Source organism: Astatotilapia calliptera, chromosome 7, assembly GCF_900246225.1.
Source record: "Astatotilapia calliptera chromosome 7, fAstCal1.2, whole genome shotgun sequence".
NCBI lineage: Eukaryota > Metazoa > Chordata > Actinopteri > Cichliformes > Cichlidae > Astatotilapia > Astatotilapia calliptera.
In genome coordinates, this window is record NC_039308.1 from 55,865,519 (window position 1) to 55,886,935 (window position 21,417).

Sequence of the window (21,417 nt, forward strand, 5' to 3'; positions counted from 1 at the left end):
AGAAAGGTGATTAAAGTGACAGGCTGCATGCTCCAGCTGCCTGCCACCTTGCTGCTAGAAAACCTGCATTTTGCCAATGAGGGACAGTACAGGATATTTGTATTTTATTCTGTTCAATTTTATTGTTTGTTGTTTTGGATTAGTCTGAGTATTTCTGTTAGTCTGATCTATTGGGATTTTCACACACAAACCTTTCTTGGGTTAATAGAAAACAGCCAGAAAAAGAGAAAATATGCAGTGATTGAATGAGCTGACAGGGATGCACCAGTAACTTAAACAACCACTTGTTACAACTAAAGTATGTAGAACAGGACCTGAATATGCAATACATCAGTGACAGAAGACCGCATAAGTGCCACTTTTGTCAGCTGACAAATCTGAAACAACAGTGTGATGCTATCAAGTAAACACGAGCCAAACTCTTTGAAGAGTGTTTTCAGTATCTTGTTAAATCTAGGCCACAAAGAATTACAAGTCTTGCCGCAAAAGGTGCTAAACACAGTACTAGTAAGGTGCATCTAATACAGTGACTGTTTAATTAAGGGTTGTCAAACTCATTTTAGTTCACAGGCCACAAACTACACATTGTAGTACAACTATTGCACAATAACATATAATCCTCTAAAAGTCTTCTTTATTAATGAGTAAAGAAGTGCAAATACATAAGTAGCATCTAATAAGCTAACCATTTCTGAAACAGTTAACATGTGAAAGTTTTGTACCTTTATAGATCCACTGTCGAGTGTTTTATCTTTATGATTCCTATCATTTGTCTACATTTAAAATGCTTTTATGTTCCCCATTCAATTTTATCTGCCTTGATCTCACCTTATCAATCACTAAATCCATTAATTTTATCTCTGGTCTTCCTCTCTCCTCCACTATCCCTCCTCTGCATATGTCCAAACCATCTCAGCCTTGCCTCTCTAAATTTGTCTCCACACTGCTCAACCTGAGCTGCCATCTTGGTTTCTTGTCTTTTTTGTCAATGCCACCATCTCCAAACCATACATCATAGCAGATTTTACAACCTTCACTTTCACTCTTGCTGCTATCTTCCATCACAAATCACCACTGACACCTGCCTGTGCTCTAATAAGCAGTTTTTCCACTTTAACAAAACCATCCAATGGGCCAAAATTGACCTTCTATCAGGCTGGCTGTTTCCTGAGGGCTCCATGCTTGACATTCCTGGTTTAATTCTCATCCTTGACTCTCATACTTAAAACATTTCAAGTGTGGAATTACTAGTCAGGTTATGTGATCTCAAAAACAGAGAAGGAGCAATGTTTAAAATTTAAAAAGATAATTTCTTTCTAAAAAAAATAAAAAATAGAAGTATCTCTAATCAGGTCATTAAAAATATCATGTACCTTTTGTTGTGGCTTTTACACAGAAATTTATTAAATTACAACCATTAGGAATACAGTATATCAGCAGAACATTGTTGTGAGCAAATACTGCAGTAGCTGATGTTTATCTGTTGTTACATCAATTTTTTTGCTTGCATGAAAGTTTAAAGATAAATAAAGATAAGTAAAGTTAAAAACAATGAAAACTTCTTTGTTTCCCTGGGAATAAAGTCAGAATAAATAACCACAAAAAGAACCAACTAAACACAGAGTAATAAAATGTCACTGGTCACATTACTTGACTCAGGATTACACAACTGCATTGCTAGATACATTCTTGTTGTAGTTTCAAACTAAGAGAAAATAAACATGCACTGAAAACACAAGGTTTCATATAAGGGAGAAACTGATAAGCCATGCCCAAAGCTCAAGATCACTTTCAAAGTTTAGAAACCACACATTTAGATTATGCACATAGTTCAAATGTTAACATTTTCATTGAATTGGCAACTGTCACTAAAGACACAGAAAACTATCAACACAGTACTGGCAGTAATTTTGCTCTATTTGTGTGCAAATATGTTTTACAGGCACATGATTTGAAAAAGAAGCACAATAACACACGTCTCACTGCTTGCAATAGTTTACTTCGTAGCTGAGGAGAAGCTAAAATCAGCATGTGTGCCAAATATTTTGTCCCAGTGACTGAAGTGCGGTGCAAAGTTTGTATTGGGTTTCTGATGGTGCACATCATGTTTGCTGGGCCCTCCGTAGATGCCAAATGGTATCAGACGAGATGTGGACCAGGGGAAATCATAGCCGCAGTGATCTTCTATAGAAACATACACATGCAACACCATGAAGGCCCATGTAGTGAACAGGTGACATCTCAGGATCACAGGATTCAGGGTGGTCCAGAAGCCCACTGTAACCAGCTCCCAGCCACCAAGACACTGAGTCGCAAGAGCAAAGGGAGACGAGTAATTGTGATGGATGGCGTGGAAGGTGACATACAGCCAGCGGATCCTGTGATGGAGCAGGTGCCAAATGAAGTACTGCAAGTCAAAAAGCAGGAGGTTGCCTATCGCCCCGGCGATCAGCTCCAGTAGGAACGGAGCCTGGTCTGGCAGGTCGGCGGGTGGCCTCCACGCCCACTGGGCCACAGATGCTGGAAGCACAAGAAACACATGGTTGTACAAGGTGACACCTGCACAGTGCAGCAATGCAGAGGCCGTTGGTCGACGGCTCGGCTGTATCTTGAATTGCTGAACCCACGGCCATTTATCCCCCATTATGTCACAAAGAAGGAAAGGGATGCAGAAGACAAAGTATGAAGAGACAGTCAGCACAATGGGGAAGAGCGGAGATCGCAAATAGTCTGTGTAGTTGAGCCTCAGGCTGTCCCACAGAGGCTGCAGCAAAGACTTTTCTCTTGACCAACTCATCCAAATATCTACACTGGTTTCTACAAGATCCATGATGAATTAAAAAAGAAAAAAAAAAAACACAGTGAAGGTGTCTGAGGAATGAAGGTGCTTCAGCCAGAAACAGCAGCTTTGGCAAACACTTTTTCCATGTGTGTGTCGGCTTAGGCTTTTCTGTCTGTGTGGTATCAAGTGGCAGCCAGGTACAATAAATTATTTATACACCCTGTGCAACAGGTAACTTATAGCTCTCCACACAGGAACTGTTGACATATAGGTGATTATTCTGTCTTCTGTTTATGCTGCATCTCCTGTTTGGTTGGTGTATTTTTTCATTTTCACTTATATAAAATAAATACTGTGACGTCTTGCACAGGTCTAGCCATAAAAACAGATGATTTAAAGAAGAGACATATAGGACAAAAGAGAATGGGAATTTTTTTTTTTTAAATCTGAAAAACCATAGAAACAACTATCAGGTCTTTACAGGAAAATAAATATATTTAAAATTAAATACAAGGTCATACGTATTTAAAGCAGTTCATACTGTAGAAGGCAGAAGAGGAAGATAGCCTCACCACAAAGTCCATTTACTTATCAGATGCTTTCCTTCATAACAAAGGATGTTACCAGCGGATGATGTTTTCACTGTACAGCTGTTTTGGATTTCATTTTTAGCCACTCAGTTCAGGATTATCCATGCTAGCTTTGTTCTCCTGTGCTCAAAGGCTCCAGAACAGCTACTGACAATTTTTTTCAAGTTTATTTTTGTTTCCTTTGATTTTATTTAATTCGTTCTACCTAGAAATATTTTATTTACCGTCCCTGGCACCAGTTTTTATATGTGCATATTATTTTGGAGCCTATATGTATTATTCGAATACGTTTCGAGGAATAATAGTATTAAAAGCCTTTTTGTCGCATATTATGACGCATAACTCTTGCGCTGATGTTTTTACAGTCCACGGTTAAGACGTTTTATAGCACGTATCGCTGACCGTGCAGTCACCTGATATGTAGCAGCCTTAAACGGTTGTTTGAGGGGTTTTTTTTAAGACTGGTACTTGTCGTTATCACGCTTGACAAGCTTTTACGAGAAACTCCGTGCATAAACGAGGTAATTTCGTCTTTTTAATTAACTCCTTTATAAAGTAAACATTAGCATGCGTACAGTCGTACGTAAAGTTTAGCTAACTTTGCTAGCTAAATCGTGAGCGTTTGAGTTTTGTATTATCTTCGATGTTGACTAGCTTTTTACTGCTAAGTTAGTAATTATGACAGAGAAATACTGCCCATATGCTATTTATGATATGATATGATATCGCATTAACGGTGGGTGATTTCTAGTTATAGCTGTAAGTGGTGGAGATGGTCAAAAGACACCGGTCAGGTCAAGTGTAACTAATTTCAGCAAAAGCATTTAACTTCGTTGTCATTCTTACGCTCACAGAAAAAATAAATAGGTCAAGTTGACATAAAACTGGTTAAAGTCCATCCCCTGACGCAGTTTGCGATTTACAAATGGACTGCGCATGCTCAGAACTCACCATAGCGTATATGAGCACGTCTTTCATGGCTTGAAAGAGTTTATTTTATTTAAACGAAAGGGCACTGATACTGTAGAATTTGGCAGTGTTCCAATACAAAGTAAAAATAGGCCGGTATCACAAATACTGATACCCATGAAGCCAGCTTATGAAGGGGAGAAACGTGTGTGGATTAATGAAGTTAATGCATATGCTTAATTTGAATGCTTTTTAATGACAAATAAAGATGGGATTTTTGCTTTCCACTGTCAGTTAACACAACAAAACACATTTCACAGCGTTTTGAAACATTTTTTTTCTTTTGAGACCCGGAATGTAAACAAAGTTGCCCGGAAAGGACTTTGTGTCGACTTGTTTTGTTTTTAACGTGCTGTTTAAATAAAATAAAATAAAAAACCTTGAAAATCAACATAAAAGCGTTATTTTAGTCAGATATTTTCATATTTCATGTCTGAGATATTTCTTTCCGGTCAACTCAAGTAATTAACACGTTACAATAGGCCTAATATATTATTTGAATGTCAAAGTAACAATCATGATGACTATTCTCACTCGCATGACTGCAGGACAACAAATCACAGCATAGCAGGGACGAGGGTGCTTGAAAGGAGTGAGTGGTGTTTGCACAAACTATTGATATCAATCCACCCACCTGTAATTCACAGTACTGTATGATCTGTTTCTTGAATTTAATGAAGGCTTGTATTAGTAGAATAGGCCAAGCCTGTCTAAAACTTGTTTTTATTCATCCAGGTATTAATAGCAATGGTGAATAGTGAGGAAGAGAGGATGGAAGAAGGTGGTTTAGAGGGAGTAACTCCAGCACAGCAGCTGTGCCGCTTCTTTTCTCAAGGACGTCATTGCAACTTTGGGAAAAAGTGTAAATTTCTGCATGTAAGAGATGATGGCAAAGCTCATGGGAAGGAAACCGTCAGCACATCCTACCCAGCTGCATCAGTGGGCCACAGGCCATCACCTGTCCGCCGGCCATGCCGCTACTTCATCGCAGGACACTGCACCATGGAAGACAGATGTCGGTTCTGGCATCCACCACAGTTAGCCCTACTGGATGACCAGCCTGTTCCAGGCAATCAGACGAGAGCTGAACAGAGAATTCAACCAGTGCCTCACCCCAGCGTCCTTCAGGAGGTGAAGCTGAGTGACATGACAGAGGATATCGCCAAACAGCTACAAGACACAGAGATCGGTCAGCTGAAGAAGCGTTTTCCCAAAGATCAGCTGATTATTCAGGAACGTAGTGATGGGAAAGTTACTTATTACCGTGCAACTGTAGAGGCCACAGATCCAGACTGGGTAAACACTTCATTTGTTCTTCAAGAGCTTAGTGGGAAAACCCATATACACATCACTTCTCTTAATACAGTACAACTCTGTTTTAATTTGTAAGCAAGTTCTCTCCTTAATTGAGAGCAACACAGAAGACCAGTGATGTCACAGAGTAACAAATACTGAAGTTTGTTTCTATTCATAAGGCAATATGAAAGCTCACACAGTAAATTTTAATTCAGTTGGTAATTGGTGCAAGATAATTCAGGCCCAGTGTTAAACTGAAACACTAAGCTTGAATTGTTGTAATGCGAAAGAGTTAAAGATTTATTTATTTAAGCATGTATATAAATATTTACAGTTGTACTACTTTAAATTGTCTGTAAGCTACCAACTGCTGTAAGACCTAAAAGTCCAGTCTGATCATAATTTAGGCTACAATTCACAATTATTAATGAGCTAACTTTAATACTTTGGTAATATTATTAGGTTGAAAAAATGAACATAGCAGTTCATTGCAGTCTTACCTGGAAATTTATTCTGATGTTGCATTTTAACTTACAGCCTTTTGATCTGAAAGAAATTGACATCATGGTGAGCTTTCCAGACAATTACCCACAAGAGGTAAAGACCGCTGCTTCTTCTTAAACCACAGTTCCTCTAATATTCCACACTAAGAATGATTGTCATGGAAAGAACAGTTTGTCATCATTTTGATATTTATTTATTTTTCTTAGATTTTTACTTTGGATATACCCCTGGACCAGGATCTGCCTTCTGTAATGGCGAGGTAAACGCAGTTGTGGTTCATTTCTATGTGTTTATTGCATTGATAGCTGTTGCAGTCATCTCTACAAAATCTTTTGCTAAATAGGCATGTACAGCAAGCATCGTTGGAGTGGCTTCAAGCCAAGCATGCGACCAATCAGCTCATGGGAAAGGTAGAGCTGCTTTTCAGGCCTTTTCTTCGCTGGCTGGATCGCAGCTTGGAGAGGCTGTTTACTGAAGGAGCCCGGCAGGTGAGATTGAAGTCTAATCCTTGTGTTTCAAGCTCAGTATATATATCAAAATGACCTGCAAGATCTCTTTCTCTCTTGCTCTTTTTTTTTTTTGCAGTTGAAAAAAGACATTGATTTAGAAAAAGCTGGACTGCAGTTTATACCCTATCAGGAGCTCCAGGTAACTGTGTCTGAAACATCTGAGCCTGCGTCTGATGCTGCTGCTGCAGACAGAGATGAGGATATTGAAATGACACAGGAGGAAGGGAAGTTGGTGCAGCAGGAGAATCTAGGTGGTGATGAAGGGACAGAGAAAGAGGAGACGAGTCATCTGGTGGAGAACATTAAGATCAGCGACCCTCGCCGAGGCACAGAGGTAAAGCTGCTGGGATTGATGCTGGGAGAGAACACCGCCACTGTAGTCGCCCCGCAAATTACTGTTTCTCTTCAGTGTAACAGGTAATGAAGATAAGAAAGCATCAGACACTGTTTTTTGTTTTGTTTTTTCAGAGTGAGAGCCCATCCACAGTTCTAACATTCTAACTCTGTTTACAGGTGTAAGGTGACTGCAGACCTGACACTCACTGGAAGGACCCCCTGCTCGGCTCAGTGTGAAAACTGTACCACAAGCATAAGTGCAGCATTCAGACCCTGCATGCTTCACCATTACAGTGATATCCTGGGTTACTTGGATCTCCAAAACACTACAGCTGTGGACCTAGTACTTCAGGAGTGTGAACTCACTGTGGGCTGCCTGAGCTGTTCCCAAGAGGGCCCAATGCAGGTGACGAAACATGTTATGCTTAACATACCAGAACAGCTGCGCTGTGAAATTTCATGCAACCGAAAACAAATGTTTTTTTCCATCAGAACCTTGCCTATGGACAAACAAAGGAGTTCAATTGTGAAAACTGCCACACCAAACTCAGCATCCTGGCTGAGAGCACTAAATTTCACTACATTCAGCCTCGCACCAATAAAACAGGTCAGAGCTCATCTACATATGACATCATTACAATATAAGGATATGTCAACAGTTTAAAAAACGAAAGCTACTCGATTAAGCATGAGCATTTATAGATACTGAAATAAACTTACGCCTCATCAGACCACAAGGGCTAAACTACTGTGTCTGTTTTGCTTTCTCATTTTGTGCAGGGTCAAGTGGTGTCAGTTACAAGACATTAAGAGATCCTGCTGTGCAAAAAGGGAAGCCACTGCCAGAAAAAGGAACATGCAAACATTTCAAACAAAGCCACCGCTGGCTAAGGTATTGTCCTCCCTCTGACCTTTCTCTTTCTTATGTGTCTGTACAAGAGGTTTAATAAATGCACGTGGGAGTCGGTGAAAGATTTGTACCCATTTTTTCAGGTTTCCCTGCTGTGGTCGGACCTACCCCTGCGATGTGTGCCATGATGAGAACCAGGACCACCCCATGGAACTCGCCACGCGCATGATTTGTGGTTTCTGTGCTAAAGAACAGGTGGACTATAGATTTGAAATTTCATTAAATCTTACTTGTCAGTCTGTATATTAGTGTAAACCTTACAGTCTGCTCATTGAAAGTCTAATATAAAGTCTAATAACCAAGGTAAAGTATCAGTGCATGTATAACAGGAAAGGCTCTGTTTGAGTTGCAAATTAATTATTTTTCATTAAAAATGTATTTGCTTACATCTGGGAATATAAATGCATTACGGCTCTAAATGATAACAAAATGTCATCCAAACTGTGTTTGCTCTTGCAGCCATATGGCAATGGAAAGCCATGCTTCAGCTGTGGAGGCATGATGACGAGAGGCACGTACACCAGCCACTGGGAGGGAGGACAGGGGTGTAGAAACAAAGTCAAAATGAGCAGGTACTTAATTACATTAAGGTTCATATCCTGGGAACTAATAATTAAAATTTTATGGGATTAGTTTTTCTTTTTTATTTCTTTCTTTCTTTCTTTCTTTTTTTTTTTTTTAAAAAAAATCTCTGATTTTAAAAAATTAAGGTTTTATTCTCCTTTCTCTTCAGAAATGATCGACAGAAATATGGCAACTCCAACAAAACGGTTTCGAGGAAGGCAGCCGCTGAGAAGAAGTAGTTGGTGAAGAAGAGCCTCATTGCATTCTTTTATCACAAATCATTACGATACACAAATCATTATTTCAATGAAACTGTCCTTTTCCACAATAAATTCTGTGTTTGAGATCATTTGGTGTCAGAACCGTTAATATTATTACAATGTGGTATTTAAACTCTTAGATCAAATATGATTTCAGTTAGAGGACTTTGTGCTCCTTTAAGCCATAAGGTCAGTTTACAGAACATTAAATTACATTGAAGTGTCCTGGTATTTGCAATATTATATTAGTTAGTGCAGTATTAAATGTTACTTAAGATTAGAATCTTATTTTCAGAGGTCATCTGGCAAAGAAAGGGCAGCATTAGCAGGATTGACCCAGTGACTTAAAGTGTATGGAGGTCAGTTGGTCTCATTACACAGATTAAACACTAAACTTAACCTAGTTAGTCTAATCTAGCTGACCCTGTTGATCCTCTTGTAACAGCAATCTACAGCCAAAATGCACAGAGGACTGCAAAAGTCTCAAGTCATCCCACATTTTTTTTAAATTTGTACTTTCAAGGAGGCAGACTTTCTTGTAATTTTAAGGTGATATTGGGGAAACAGCTCTCCATACTTTGGACATTCCCCTCTTTTTCATTTAATTTCAGTCCCGTCCATTTACAGAGGAATACATTTTTGAGTTGTTAGTTTTAATTTTTTAAGCAATATTAATATCGACATATGAATCATTCAAATATATAAAAACTACCTTTAAGGGAATTAGATGTCTTTTGGAAAAAGTGTTAGGCACTTTGTTACTAGCAGCCTGTAGCAAAAAACATTTTTTTCTTCCAATTTATTAAATTGGCTCTACCAATAAAAGACAAAGATGACACAGCTAGGCATAAAATTGTATTTTTACACCAACATTGGCTATTAGCTGAAAACTTGACATAGGATCGCCATGGTGTGGAGTGTCTTTAAGCTCATCACCACTGCATGGGAGAGGCAAAAGACTGAGGTGTGGGAAAACTACACAAGAACTGGACTGAAAATCAGTGGCAACAGGTCTGATGGTGATTAATCAAACTTTGAAATCTTCGGTTCAAATTGTCTTTAATATGTATAAATGAGGACAGAAGAGTGGCGGTGAGTGTCTACAGCCGTCTGTAAAACACGGCGGAGGCTGTGTCCTGGTTTGCAGCTGTATTTCAGCCACTGGCGTTTAAGATCTTGTCGAAATTAATGAAATCGGATTTGGCTCCAGCATGCAACACCATCTGAAAAGAGTCCGAATGGCAACAACTTCATTGTTCAGGCAATGCAGTAAAAGCATACCTGGATAGAAAACTAGAATAAATATGATTAACTTTTAATCTCCTTAGGAGTGAACTCTGCTTTCCTTTATATGCTATATTTACATGTATGTTTACACATTTCTCAATTAATCGCTGCGCACAGATAACACTCCAGCTTTTCACTGAGCCATTAATGAGTGTAAGAGAGAAATATACAACGAACTAAACAAAAGAGAAATAAGTCCGTTTCCGAACATCAAGACAGCCAAAAAAAAATCCTTGAAATATTCCTACTGTGAGTCAAACACTTGCCTGATTTTTGTCTTCAGAATTCATTTTGTTAAACAAACAAACAAAAAACAATAGCACATCTGAAGAAAAAGAAAACTGATCTTTGAAAAGATCGATCCTAACCTGGCAGTCACTACGTCATCATTCACAAGCTTTGTGATCCTGTAAAACTCATTACAGAGTCGGACCATTTTCAAATTAACTCTCAATCTCGAAAGACGGACGCTGACCTGAGGAAATGTTACAGGCTTGACTCCTTCCCTGTCCAATTTGCAGATGTGGGTCAAAGAGCGCTTAAATCACCAAAAAGCGCCAAATGGCACTGGATGTACTGTTTGAATGAACCACCTGGGTGTGAGGAGGAAAACAGGAGACTTAGAATATTGCGCACATATTTATTTTGTTAAAAAGAAATTACATTACTTTATTCGCGTAAACGCTACGGTTATGTGTTTAAGGTTCAAGTCGACACCATAAATAATAATAATAATAATAATAATAATTTCATATACAGTAGAGTATATGGTGCATATATTTCATCAGACATGTGATTGTTGACCAGCATAATAGGATGATGCAAAGTGACCAATAAAGAGGTATACACAGCTTTAGTCATCTTTTTTTTAATGTATCAGCAACAGAAAGGCAGAAAAAAGCAGAGAAATACTCCGATATTCTGATTGTTTTCCTCTAAATGAGATGACACCATTATATGTTGTATTGTCAACAAAGAAAACAATCAGCTTATTGTGAGATGAGGAGATATTCTCCAAACTGGGACACCAAAAAGCTTGGAACATTTACAAAAAGCTGTTTTGCTTTCTTTTCTTGCATTCATTGAACCGTTGGTGTTCCCTTTGGCATTGACATGGCATTTTTTGTACATTAAGCTGCTGGGGGGTGGGGGGGGGGGGGGGGGGGGGGGGGAGGTGGTGGTGTGACTGCGAGCAAAGCCCCTCCAGTTAAACACCTCTATATAAGGCAGAACCTTGTCTTGGATCATAAGACTTGCATCACAAGCGGCCTTCATTGGTATCACACCAAGATGCTGAACATCACTGAACCTTACCTGCAGTTCTTGCCTTGCAGGAGCTCAGACCCTCTTCTGCAGCCATTCTGGGATTATTTACTTTTTCACTATATGCCTCTCATCTCATCCCCATTTTTCCCCGTCCTACTCGCCTTTTCTAGCTATTTTTTCTTCAGCTTACCTTTTTCTGTGCTGGACCTCTTGGGAGAAAAGGTGCCTTTATTCCATCAGTACAAGATCCAACCAAACAGGAAGCCAACTTTGAAAATGATGGGTGACAACTTCATGGTCACTTTTTATAACCACATCTTCTTTGTTTTACCAGCTGTAATAATCAGTATTTTCATTATGCCTGCACCACCACTGCCACGAGATGCTCCCACAGTATATGAACTGTTTATTGATATGCTGGCTGTACTGCTCCTCTTTGACACTCAGTACTTTATTTGGCATTTCATGCATCATAAGCATCCTCAGCTTTACCGCTGGATCCATGCAGTCCACCATGAATACATAGCACCTTTCTCATGGTCAAGTGAGCGGCTCAGCATCCCAGAGCTGATGACGGTGGGATTCTGGAGCAATTGTGATCCAATTCTTCTAAACTGTCACCCGCTGACCACATGGTGCATTACAGTTTTTAGCATCTGGATGTCTGTTGAAGACCACATAGGCTATGACTTGCCGTGGACCTTGAACCACCTGGTGCCTTTGGGGCTGCTGGGTGGAGCACCAGCTCATGACATGCACCACCAGAGGCCGAGCACCAACTATGCTCCTTTCTTCAGCCACTGGGACAGAATTTTTGGCACTGCTGCCCCTTTGAAGAAAAAAAATGAACTGAAAAGCAAATAAGAACTGTTCTGTCAATAAAGCCTGTTTTTTTATGTGGCATTGTTAGCACTGCAACACTCTTTTAATGCCCAATCCTTTAATTACTGCTTTCTCTATGTGGGGCCCTTGCTGTCTCCGCACTCTTTGGCAGTGTATATATATAAATATCTAAATATATATGTGTGTGTATATTCTCAATGAACCGTGTTAAATGAATTTGTTGAATTTTTGAATTCAATAAAAAACATTTTATTTACAAAGAATCTGACTCTTTTGTTTCATTCATTATTAAATGGAATAAAAAGTAAATAAAAGCTGGCATACAATCACTCATTCAATACTGTGGTGAAGCTCCAGTAATCACTTATAATTGCAAGAAACTTCCTGTAGGGAGGGGTCTGGGTTTTCTGGTAATCGTCTTACATAATTTAAAACCTTTGAAAGAGCCTTACTCAGCCTTCCAAACTTCACAAGGGAAAACAGAGTTCATAAACAAGAAATGTACTGTTTGTCAAACTAGTCACGCTGAGTTAAAGACATAAAAAAGAAAGAAAGAAAAAAACATGACTGAGGGAATTCAGGCTAATCCATCCCTGAAAGCGCAGAGCTCTAACTCCTTAAAGGTATATTGATTTGAATATGCCAGTAATTTTAAGTCATTAAAAAAAGGAAAAGGACTCCTGCATTCCTTTTGTGGAACTTTGTGGAAAAAATCATTGACGTGTTCTTCTAGGGATCGCCAAACTGGATAATCTTCCTCCATTTCCCTCCTGTGTCACACCCCATACCATAGGGAGGGGGCTGTAGCTCAGATGGCAGAGCAGGTCAGCCACTAATCAGAAGGTCAGTGGTTTGATCTCAGGCTGCCTCCTGGCTGCATGCCAGATATCCTTGGGCAAGATAATAACCCCATGTTTGCCTACTGGTGGTGGTCAGAGGGGCCGGCGGCACCAGTGTTTGGCTGCCTCGCCTCTGTCAGTGTAACTGTGGCTACAATGTAGCTTGCCGTGTGTGAATGACTGAATGTAGTGTAAAGCGCTTTGGGGTCCTTAGGGACTAAGTAAAGCGCTAAACAAATGCGAGCCATTTACCATCCCATCATTCATAAATCTTCTCTGATCTCTTCCTCTTACCTTACTGCTCCATATTCAACACCCTTTGTCCAATCTATACACTATACCAATCTATAAGGGCTTGTCTCTCTTTGTCTCCAGACTACTCATTTCTAATCTTGTCCATCTCAGTCACTCCCAGTGAATATTTTCAGCTCTGCCATCTCTAGCTCATCCTCCTTTTTGTTAGTGACACCTTACATCATAGCAGGTCTCACTACCACCTTGTAAACAATGCCTTTCACTCTTGCTGTTACCCTTCTGTCATGAATCATCCTTGACAGTCACCCCCATCCACTCTACCCTGCCTGCTCTATAGTAAGCGGTTTCCACATTAATAAAATAGACTTTCTGGCAGATCAGTTCTTTCTCATCATGCCTTGTTTAACTCTTGCCTGTCCCTCATACATAAAGCATTTTAAGTAGGCTTTCACTGGTATAGAAATACTGGTCAGGTTATGTGATCTAAACCTTCCCTTTCAGCCTTCTTGCTAGCCCTCTGTTAGAGATCACCCCTAACACTTATCTCCACCTGCTCCACCCTGCCCACACTCTCTTCTTCACCTCTTTTGCTTTGGATGTTTCCCCCATTTACTTCTACTGACCTTCATTCCTCCTCTCTCCATAGCATACCTCCACCTCTTCACAGTCTCTTCCACCCTTTCCCTACTTATACTACAAATCACAATGCTGTCTGCAAACACGATAGTCCTGAGACTCCTGAGTGACCTCATCTGCCAGCCTGTTCATTAATATTGCAAAGAAGAGGGCATCAGATTCCTGATGTATCTCACCCCCATCTTTCACTCCTATTTGCAGTTATTTGTAAAAATGTTTGGAATCGTATGATTTTCGTTCCACTTCTCACGTGTACACCACTTTGTATTGGTCTTTCACGTGGAATTCAAATTAAAATTGATTCATGTTTGTGGCTGTAATGTCACAAAATGTAGAAAAGTTCAAGGGGGCCGAATACTTTTGCAAGCCACGATATATCTTGTGACTTATTTGAGCTACCCTACTAAGTCCAGATGTACTAAATAGAGGACATCATGTGCTTTCTCATGTGCTTGGGTGGCCTCTTTGAGTTTCAAAGAGGAAGAAAATCAAACAAAAAAGTTCAATAGTTAGATTCTCTTTTCCTTAGTTCTCTGGAGGATATGCTGTCTCTAGGCCCACAAAGACACAGTGCCAACTCCTTAACTTCTTTATACTTCTCTGTTAAAACTCCTAAAGAAAACATGGCATCTCTAGTCCTCTTTCTCAGCATGAAGCCATACTGCTGCTCACTGATTACTTAAACTAGCTTCAACTCTTTTCCATAGCTTCATAATGTGGCTTATTCCTCTGTAGTTACTACACATGACCCTTGCTCTTAAAAACTGGCGCAAGATACCTAGTCCAAGTAGGTGAAATGCAAAATAGGTTCATTTTTAAGTCCAGGTAGGTCAAGAAAATAAATTCTTGATCTGCTTGGACTAACATTGAAGCTATTTGGGGTTTTGCCAAGACTGAGCAAATCCCATATGGTGAGGAAGGCCAAAAAGGTCCTAGAAAGTACACAAATTTAAAAATATAACCAAGAACAGCAAAAACAGGATGTTTTTGTTAAATACATTTATTTGTCACGGAACAACTGCAACCCCCGCCCCCCCAAAAAAACAAAAAACCCCAAACACTACACACTGTCAGTGCAGACTCTTATTTAAATACTGAACAAACATATTAGCAATTTGTCCCGTGTTTTCTGTCGGGTGCAGCTTGGTGTAGCTGATGAACTGGCGCCGTAATTTCCGCAGCTCTGCCATGTTGACATTTCTGGTGAGCTCAATGTTTAACAGCGAGTTAAGGAACAAGAAAAATACCACAGGTAGAACCTAACAGAAGCCCAAATTATCTCCAAGCCCCAGTATTGCATTTAAACCTTTGAGCAGGACAACAGGAGGAAATAACCTGTACTGAATGTTGCTGGCATCATTTCAAATTCAGATTATGCCCATTTTATTAAAGGTTGGCCAGAACAGAAGATGATGTGCTTTTAAGTTATGCTGTGCTTGGACCAACATCTTCAAAGAAGAAAATCAAAGTGGCTGGTTCTGAGAAGGTGCTTCACAGTCCTGCAACCAATGAAAATCCACAAATATAATTTGGTTTCTCCCCACCACACATCCCACAGCATGCAATTACAGACAAGACCTTTAACATTGCTTAGTAGATCCACCTTTCTTTTAAGTCATGTGATGGCCACACATTCCTCCACCTCCTCATCTAATGCTTTCAGATAGAACAGTGTTGTCCCCCCCGCTATTGAGGGGAGGTGATTAACCCCGGGAGGTAAACGAAAATTAGCATTTCACACAGTCATTAAATATGACAGACGTCCCACACGGAACTACAAAAATCTGTTTAATGTGAAAATATTAATCAAAATTGTGTGTTCAAAATAACTGGGCACACGCAAGTTGTGTTTAAAAAAGGATATCTTTTCCGAAGCTCCTGGAACTGCGATAAGATCCCCGGGAACGCTCGTCTTCTGGGCGTTAAAAATCGCCTGAAAACATTTAATTACATTTATCAAACACACATATAAAAATGAATTTTTAAAAAAGGGATCTCTACAAAGAGTATAAGGAACAATGAATCAGAATTAGAGAAGTATTTACTCCTCTTAATTTATTTTGCTGGAAACTTTTGCAGATATTGTGCAACAGAACGTCGTGATCTGTGTGAAATCGCAAAAAGAAGGAAGTGCAACATGTGGCATGCTAACAAATACATGAGCTCAAAACAAAGACAAAGAGGAGGTTATTTTTTATTATTGATTTTTTTTGCTGATTTATATGTTTTTACTCTGTTGCCTTGTTTTGGTAATCATGCCATGCTCATGTCATGAATGGCAGACAGAAATTCCCACACTTACAACGTGCAGGGGTGCATTCATTTTTTATTAAACGTTGGACAGTCAGCAGTTAACAGCTAAAGCTGTCGATTGTTTTTATAATCCTTTCAACACTTTGGATTTTAGCATTGAGATCCAGGAATTTCACACAGCCACAGTCAGTACTTTAACATTGATCGCAGGATGTAGATTTTCACTCCATGACTGTGAAAAAATCTCACTGACCTAATAATATTTGTGGGCATTTACTCAAATCTTGAGCTCAACATCTGAGTCCTGTGATTTTATTGTGTTTTAAACAAATCTTTATAAACAGCAAGTACCCATTCATATAGTTTAAATGCCTAATGCCAAATGTAGTTATCCCCAAACTTTTAACGACTTTAGACCGGTTCCCCTCAAATCAGTTGTAGTGTAAATATTTGGAAACAATGGTGAAATCAGAGATTTTAAGGCCCACTGAGCATGTGCTTGACCCCATTCACTTTACCTCATGCTAAACTGATGTTACTCATGCTGAAAACCAGTTCAACGTGATTGACAAAAGTGAATAAAATGAGGCAAGCAAAAAATATGATCACTGATTTTAGATGCACTCATAAACACAATGTCACATCTATTAAGGGTCAGACTGTTGAAGTTCAGTGTTATGAATGTCTTTGAAGCTGTGTGCACCAGCGAGTCTCCCGTTTGAGAAGGCTTTCTGGTTTCCACATTGATAAAACTGCGATGGGTTTATTTTATCGTTCTTTTGTTTAATCCGATTTATCTCTTTCTTTGGGCTTGTGGTCTGGATACTTATCTGTAAACGAATCGAACTGTTCAGTCATCTAACAGGCTGACTGGTGAACCACAGCTGAACTTAGAGCCCCTGCACCTAGGAAGCCTGCAGCGGTTGGCTGGTTCACTTTTTCTTGACGACTCACACCCTTTGCAAGGTGAATGTAATAGACCGACAAGGTTTAATTAACAGCTTTGTTCGAGCAGTCATTACTTCACAGGAACAGCTATGTCACTTTCAAGGGCTACGTGATAACCAAAATTAATTAGAATTAGCTGTTATTTCATTTCATATTTTGCACTATGCGCATTTGTTGTCCATTTGCATGTGTTTGCATGTGAGGATGGATGACTCACGACTGCAGAACAGTAACCTGTACCTGAACCTGAACCGGGCTATTATTGTGTGCCAAGCTAAATACCTCATCAGCGCTTCACTCATAATTGCATCTTGGCTGGTGATGTAACGTATAAAGCTGTAAATACATGTAATACCTTCTGAGTCATAGAACAAAGTCTACATTATGCAGAGGAATGTTGATACCCCAACAAAGGATTTGTAAACATTTTTCTGAAAAAGACTCTTCTGTCATATTTCACTTAGAATATGACATAACTCAAAAAGCAGTCCAGCTCAGTGAAAAAAATATCATGGGAAACTACCTGAATGACCAGTAAATGATGTGAAACTAGAAAAAACAAACAAACAAACAAAAAAAAACATACCATCAAGACATCTTGAGTGATCTTGTCCAACTCGTATAAAAAGTTTGCTGATGACAGTGGTTGCTACAGAGAAGAAAAGAAAATAGGTTTCCTTCACAATCAGACAAAAAAAAAAAAACACATGCATGCAGTAAATATTGTAGATTTCCAGACTGATTGTAACTAGTGTCTCTTAGGCTATGTCCACACTAATGTGCTTTCGTTTGAAAATGCATCGTTTTCTCTCCGTTTTGGCCTCCCGTCCACACTGAGTCTCGAAAATGCATACATTTGAAAACGGTGCTGTCGCGTCGCAGTGTGGACAGCGAAAACGGAGCCATTTGGAAAACGATGACACATTTTAGTCATGTGATGCAGTCAAGTGACCAATTAAACTAAGTTAGCGGAGGGCATTATACAGCGGTTGCTTTGTTTGCTCTCAATTTTGACAGCCCTATTAAAGATTACTATCAGTTTGCACATGCTTCAGACAGCTTTTCTTCAAATTCTTTAATTCTCACTCGCTTTTGCAACTTTGTACTTTTGTGTTACCCTCAGCAACAACTCCACCTCATTGTTAGTCCGTTTAAAAAACTCGGTGCTTCTCCTCGACATTTTGCCGCGACGTTTCAAGGAGCCGGAAAGTAAATAAACGGCAGACAGAAATGAGGCAAGTCGAATTGTCTTTTGTTTCAAGCATGCGCAGTACTGGAACGTAAGCGTTTTCGGGCCGTTTCAACGTGGACGGACAACTCTGTGAAAATGACTGAAAGCGAAAGTGTGGATGCGGAGCATTTTCAGACGAAAACGCCGTTTTCAAATCTATCCGGGCTAGTGTGGACGTAGCCTTAGACTTACACTCTGAGTAGACTGGTTCGGTGGGGGTGCTTTTCTTTTGAAAAGCGCATCAGAAATGGCTTCAACTGGAAGTGTGTCATCTTTCAGAATAGTGAAGAGAGGGCTGTCCCATCGGTTTCTGGAATCCGGAGCTTCAAATCGCTGAACTAATGCGTCAAAGCTTCAAAACACCAAATGCATGTGAGACAGTTTGCAAAAGAAATAAAAATAAAAACAAAAAAGACATGCAACAGTGCAGGTAAGGTAAGAGTCGTGCTCTCATACTGAGGCTTCTCACTCACATGTCCTGATTGTACTCATCAGCAGCATCTCTGTTTGTGTTCCATAATGAGCTCTCTTCATGGGACGTCAAACTGTAGACCTTAACAAAGAAAACCCGCAAACATACCACGATTGCATTTGAAGGTAACATTTTTTCAAAATGTATGTTTAATTGTCTACTTACCAAGCAGTGTGGAGTCTGTGCATGTTTGATGAGGCAGAACAGTTCATAGCGGTAGCCTGTAACATATTTAAATTTTAAACTACAAATCACAATATTTAATGTAACTGTGACAATTACAGAATAAGTAGTAAGACTTACCTTTTATGTAATTTAATGAGTCTAGAATAACAATGTCATCCTTGTTGACTTTCCTAATAAGAAAAAAAAAAAAAAAACAACCCAGAAAAACCAAAAAAAGAATTAGCATTAAAATATGTGTGGGTTTTGTGCAACATCAGCTCCTACAACAGATTTTTAAACACTCACCTCTCCACTTCAGCTTTCAGAGACGCTCTGACATTTTTCTCCTTTTGGGAATCTGAAACATTTCCAGTAAAATTAAGTAAATGCAGAAGTCTGCCCAGTTGAAGCAAACAGTCTCCTTAGTCATGTTAACAATTACGGAAATAATAAAGAACTAAAATTTTGAAACACAAAATGTTTAATTCTAAAAGCATAATAGCAATGTAACAGTAACACAGTTAAAATGATCAGGTCCAAGTGATGTGCCATGTCATATCACCCACAATAATAATATGAATATCAAAGTATCATATTATTATGTAGTTGCTATAGCAACATCCTGCTTAAATTCCCTAATGCACACAACGAGACAAGCCCAGGCATTTGTGAGAGCAAGAGCCTCTGATGGTCATTTGGTAGCTAAAAAGGGAGTTGAGTCAACAACTTTCAGCAAAGCAGTGTACTTTTCAAAATATCCAAGAAAACTGTTGTCACTAACTGTGGACACAAACTTGCAGCTTGAAGCAAAAAACCCAGGTTTTTTTTTGGTTTTTTTTACCACCAGTCTATAAAGGAGGAGATACAATCAGCTGGTTATGTTAGACCCAGAAGTAAATAAAATGACTTCACTGAGCATGGCCGGCTGCACGCGTTATTGTTAAACTAAAGTATTAAGCAACTACTTTATACTTAAAATTTGCAGGGAAAACACTACCCAGGCTTATGACTTATGCTGTGTCACTGTATCTGTTGCTGTGTTATTACTTTTGCACAATAATGCTGCTGCCATTGTACCATTGCTCTTCAAATTAGGAAGTGTGTCATCAATAACAGCAGCTCATTGGAGAAGGAGAATTGAAACTGCCCTTCAGTTACTCATTTAGGAATCCTGCTGCTGCAAACGTCGATAAAATGTCGCTTCCCCCCCCTACATCATAATAAATCTCATAATCGCAAGTGTTTTTTGAAATGTCATGATATATTTCCCATTCCTAGTACCATACTACTCTATTACTAGCAGTTTCCGCTTACATGTGATTTCAGGGGTTTGTAAAAGTAGAATGGACGCTATCAGGCAACTCTGCTGTGGAACCAGCTCCCAGTTTGGCTTACAGGACACTCTCTCTACTTTTCAAATTAGCCTGAAAACTTCCACTTATGACAAATCCTATAGTCAGGCTTGGATCCAATCTCTTAGGAATATAGCTGCTGCTGAGGGATTTTCCACTATGCAGTAAGCACATCGACTTGATGCCCCTTTCACTCCCTATGCATTTATATGCTACTACAGCATGAAATTAACTTTTGTTCTATTTGTTGCTAATAGTCTCCTTTCTTTCCTCTAGCCTCCAACCAATCATCCTCGATGGTTGCCCCTTCTTTAACTGGTTTTGTAGGGTCTCTTACTGTTAAAGAGCAATCCTTCTTCCCCACCTTCGCCAGGTGCCTGTTCATAAGAGATTACTGGACTGTCTCTACTACTAACTACTACTGCTGCTAACGCTAAATAAGTAAAATTAATTGAATAGTAGCGCTCATAAAGCAGGCGAACACAGTTGTAATTGTCATGAACTTTAAAGCCGCCCCAAGCATCGATAAGCGCAAACGCTGAATAAGCACTCCTGCCTCTGTTGTTTATTCCCCCGGCTAAGCTTCGTGTAAGGCCGGTAATGTTACCTCAGTATTATGTGGCTAATAACATACAAAAATATGCCAAGTAAGACTGAAAGCCCTGGAAGCTGAAAAGCTTTAAGAAGCACACTAATGAAGGCGTGCTAAGCTTACTTGCCTGCGTAAACAGTGTTTTTCTCAACGCCCAGGCTTCCGTCTCCAACAATATGAACCTTTCTTTCTGTGCTTTCTTCAAAATACACCTTCAGCTCTTCTGCCCTTCGTGACTTACCACTACAGGGATAACCACACATCACTATTAGGGGCATAACTGGGGCTAGTTGCCACTCAAACTACCCTGGGATGTGATAAAAAGCACGTTGCCACTTTCACCCGGATATGTTAACTAAAAGCGGTTTTTCCCCTTACCGACCGGCAGGGGGCGCCAGAAACTTGATTATCTGAAGGTACTGTGTGTGTGCGAATGTGACTTGAACATAGATGAAAACACAGACTTCCAATACATTCTCTGCGCTTTTAATAAAGTCATAGACAATATAAAGTAAAACAACAGAAGTGTTTCTCACTTGCCAACATATACGTGTTATG

At 39.5% G+C, this 21,417-nt stretch overlaps 4 protein-coding genes across 5 annotated transcripts; 2 read left to right on the forward strand and 2 right to left on the reverse strand.

Annotated features, from left to right (window-relative positions):
- Positions 1-1,389: 1,389 nt before the first annotated feature.
- Positions 1,390-3,337, reverse strand: ch25hl1.2 (cholesterol 25-hydroxylase like 1, tandem duplicate 2). The gene has a single exon (XM_026175946.1). The coding sequence runs from the start codon at positions 2,828-2,830 to the stop codon at positions 1,997-1,999; it is 834 nt and encodes a 277-aa protein (XP_026031731.1). The 5' UTR covers positions 2,831-3,337; the 3' UTR covers positions 1,390-1,996.
- Positions 3,338-3,376: 39 nt separating this feature from the next.
- LOC113026796 (uncharacterized) lies at positions 3,377-8,809 on the forward strand. Of its 2 annotated transcripts, XM_026175945.1 has the most exons (13): positions 3,377-3,893; positions 4,890-4,933; positions 5,077-5,637; positions 6,175-6,234; positions 6,348-6,400; positions 6,485-6,629; positions 6,727-7,067; positions 7,164-7,392; positions 7,479-7,593; positions 7,767-7,878; positions 7,980-8,091; positions 8,356-8,468; positions 8,630-8,809. In XM_026175945.1, the coding sequence occupies exons 3-13, from the start codon at positions 5,089-5,091 to the stop codon at positions 8,697-8,699; spliced, it is 1,899 nt and encodes a 632-aa protein (XP_026031730.1). In that variant the 5' UTR covers positions 3,377-3,893; positions 4,890-4,933; positions 5,077-5,088; the 3' UTR covers positions 8,700-8,809. The 2 variants fall into 2 exon arrangements, with proteins under 2 accessions (XP_026031730.1, XP_026031729.1); XM_026175944.1 differs by lacking the exon at positions 4,890-4,933 and having other exon boundaries at positions 3,703-3,893.
- A 2,463-nt stretch (positions 8,810-11,272) lies between these two features.
- On the forward strand, positions 11,273-12,314 carry ch25hl1.1 (cholesterol 25-hydroxylase like 1, tandem duplicate 1). Its single transcript, XM_026177084.1, has one exon. The coding sequence runs from the start codon at positions 11,298-11,300 to the stop codon at positions 12,135-12,137; it is 840 nt and encodes a 279-aa protein (XP_026032869.1). The 5' UTR covers positions 11,273-11,297; the 3' UTR covers positions 12,138-12,314.
- A 2,530-nt stretch (positions 12,315-14,844) lies between these two features.
- Positions 14,845-21,225, reverse strand: kti12 (KTI12 chromatin associated homolog). Its single transcript, XM_026175947.1, has 9 exons — positions 20,987-21,225; positions 19,222-19,273; positions 19,054-19,106; positions 18,916-18,971; positions 18,752-18,831; positions 18,471-18,630; positions 17,634-17,696; positions 15,711-15,779; positions 14,845-15,060 (listed from the first exon to the last, which is right to left on the reverse strand). The coding sequence occupies exons 1-9, from the start codon at positions 21,135-21,137 to the stop codon at positions 14,917-14,919; spliced, it is 828 nt and encodes a 275-aa protein (XP_026031732.1). The 5' UTR covers positions 21,138-21,225; the 3' UTR covers positions 14,845-14,916.
- Positions 21,226-21,417: the final 192 nt, after the last annotated feature.

Bases quoted from the DNA above. Each gene is read 5' to 3' on its own strand.
- ch25hl1.2 (XM_026175946.1), bottom strand. From the start codon at position 2,830: ATGGATCTTGTAGAAACCAGTGTAGATATTTGGATGAGTTGGTCAAGA.
- LOC113026796 (XM_026175945.1), top strand. From the start codon at position 5,089: ATGGTGAATAGTGAGGAAGAGAGGATGGAAGAAGGTGGTTTAGAGGGA. The intron at 6,235-6,347 runs GTAAAGACCGCT...TATTTTTCTTAG, and splicing joins CAGACAATTACCCACAAGAG to ATTTTTACTTTGGATATACC. The intron at 7,879-7,979 runs GTATTGTCCTCC...CCATTTTTTCAG, and splicing joins CAAAGCCACCGCTGGCTAAG to GTTTCCCTGCTGTGGTCGGA.
- ch25hl1.1 (XM_026177084.1), top strand. From the start codon at position 11,298: ATGCTGAACATCACTGAACCTTACCTGCAGTTCTTGCCTTGCAGGAGC.
- kti12 (XM_026175947.1), bottom strand. From the start codon at position 21,137: ATGCCCCTAATAGTGATGTGTGGTTATCCCTGTAGTGGTAAGTCACGA. The intron at 18,832-18,915 runs GTAAGTAGACAA...TTCTTTGTTAAG, and splicing joins CACAGACTCCACACTGCTTG to GTCTACAGTTTGACGTCCCA. The intron at 18,631-18,751 runs GTGAGTGAGAAG...GGTGTTTTGAAG, and splicing joins GATGAGTACAATCAGGACAT to CTTTGACGCATTAGTTCAGC.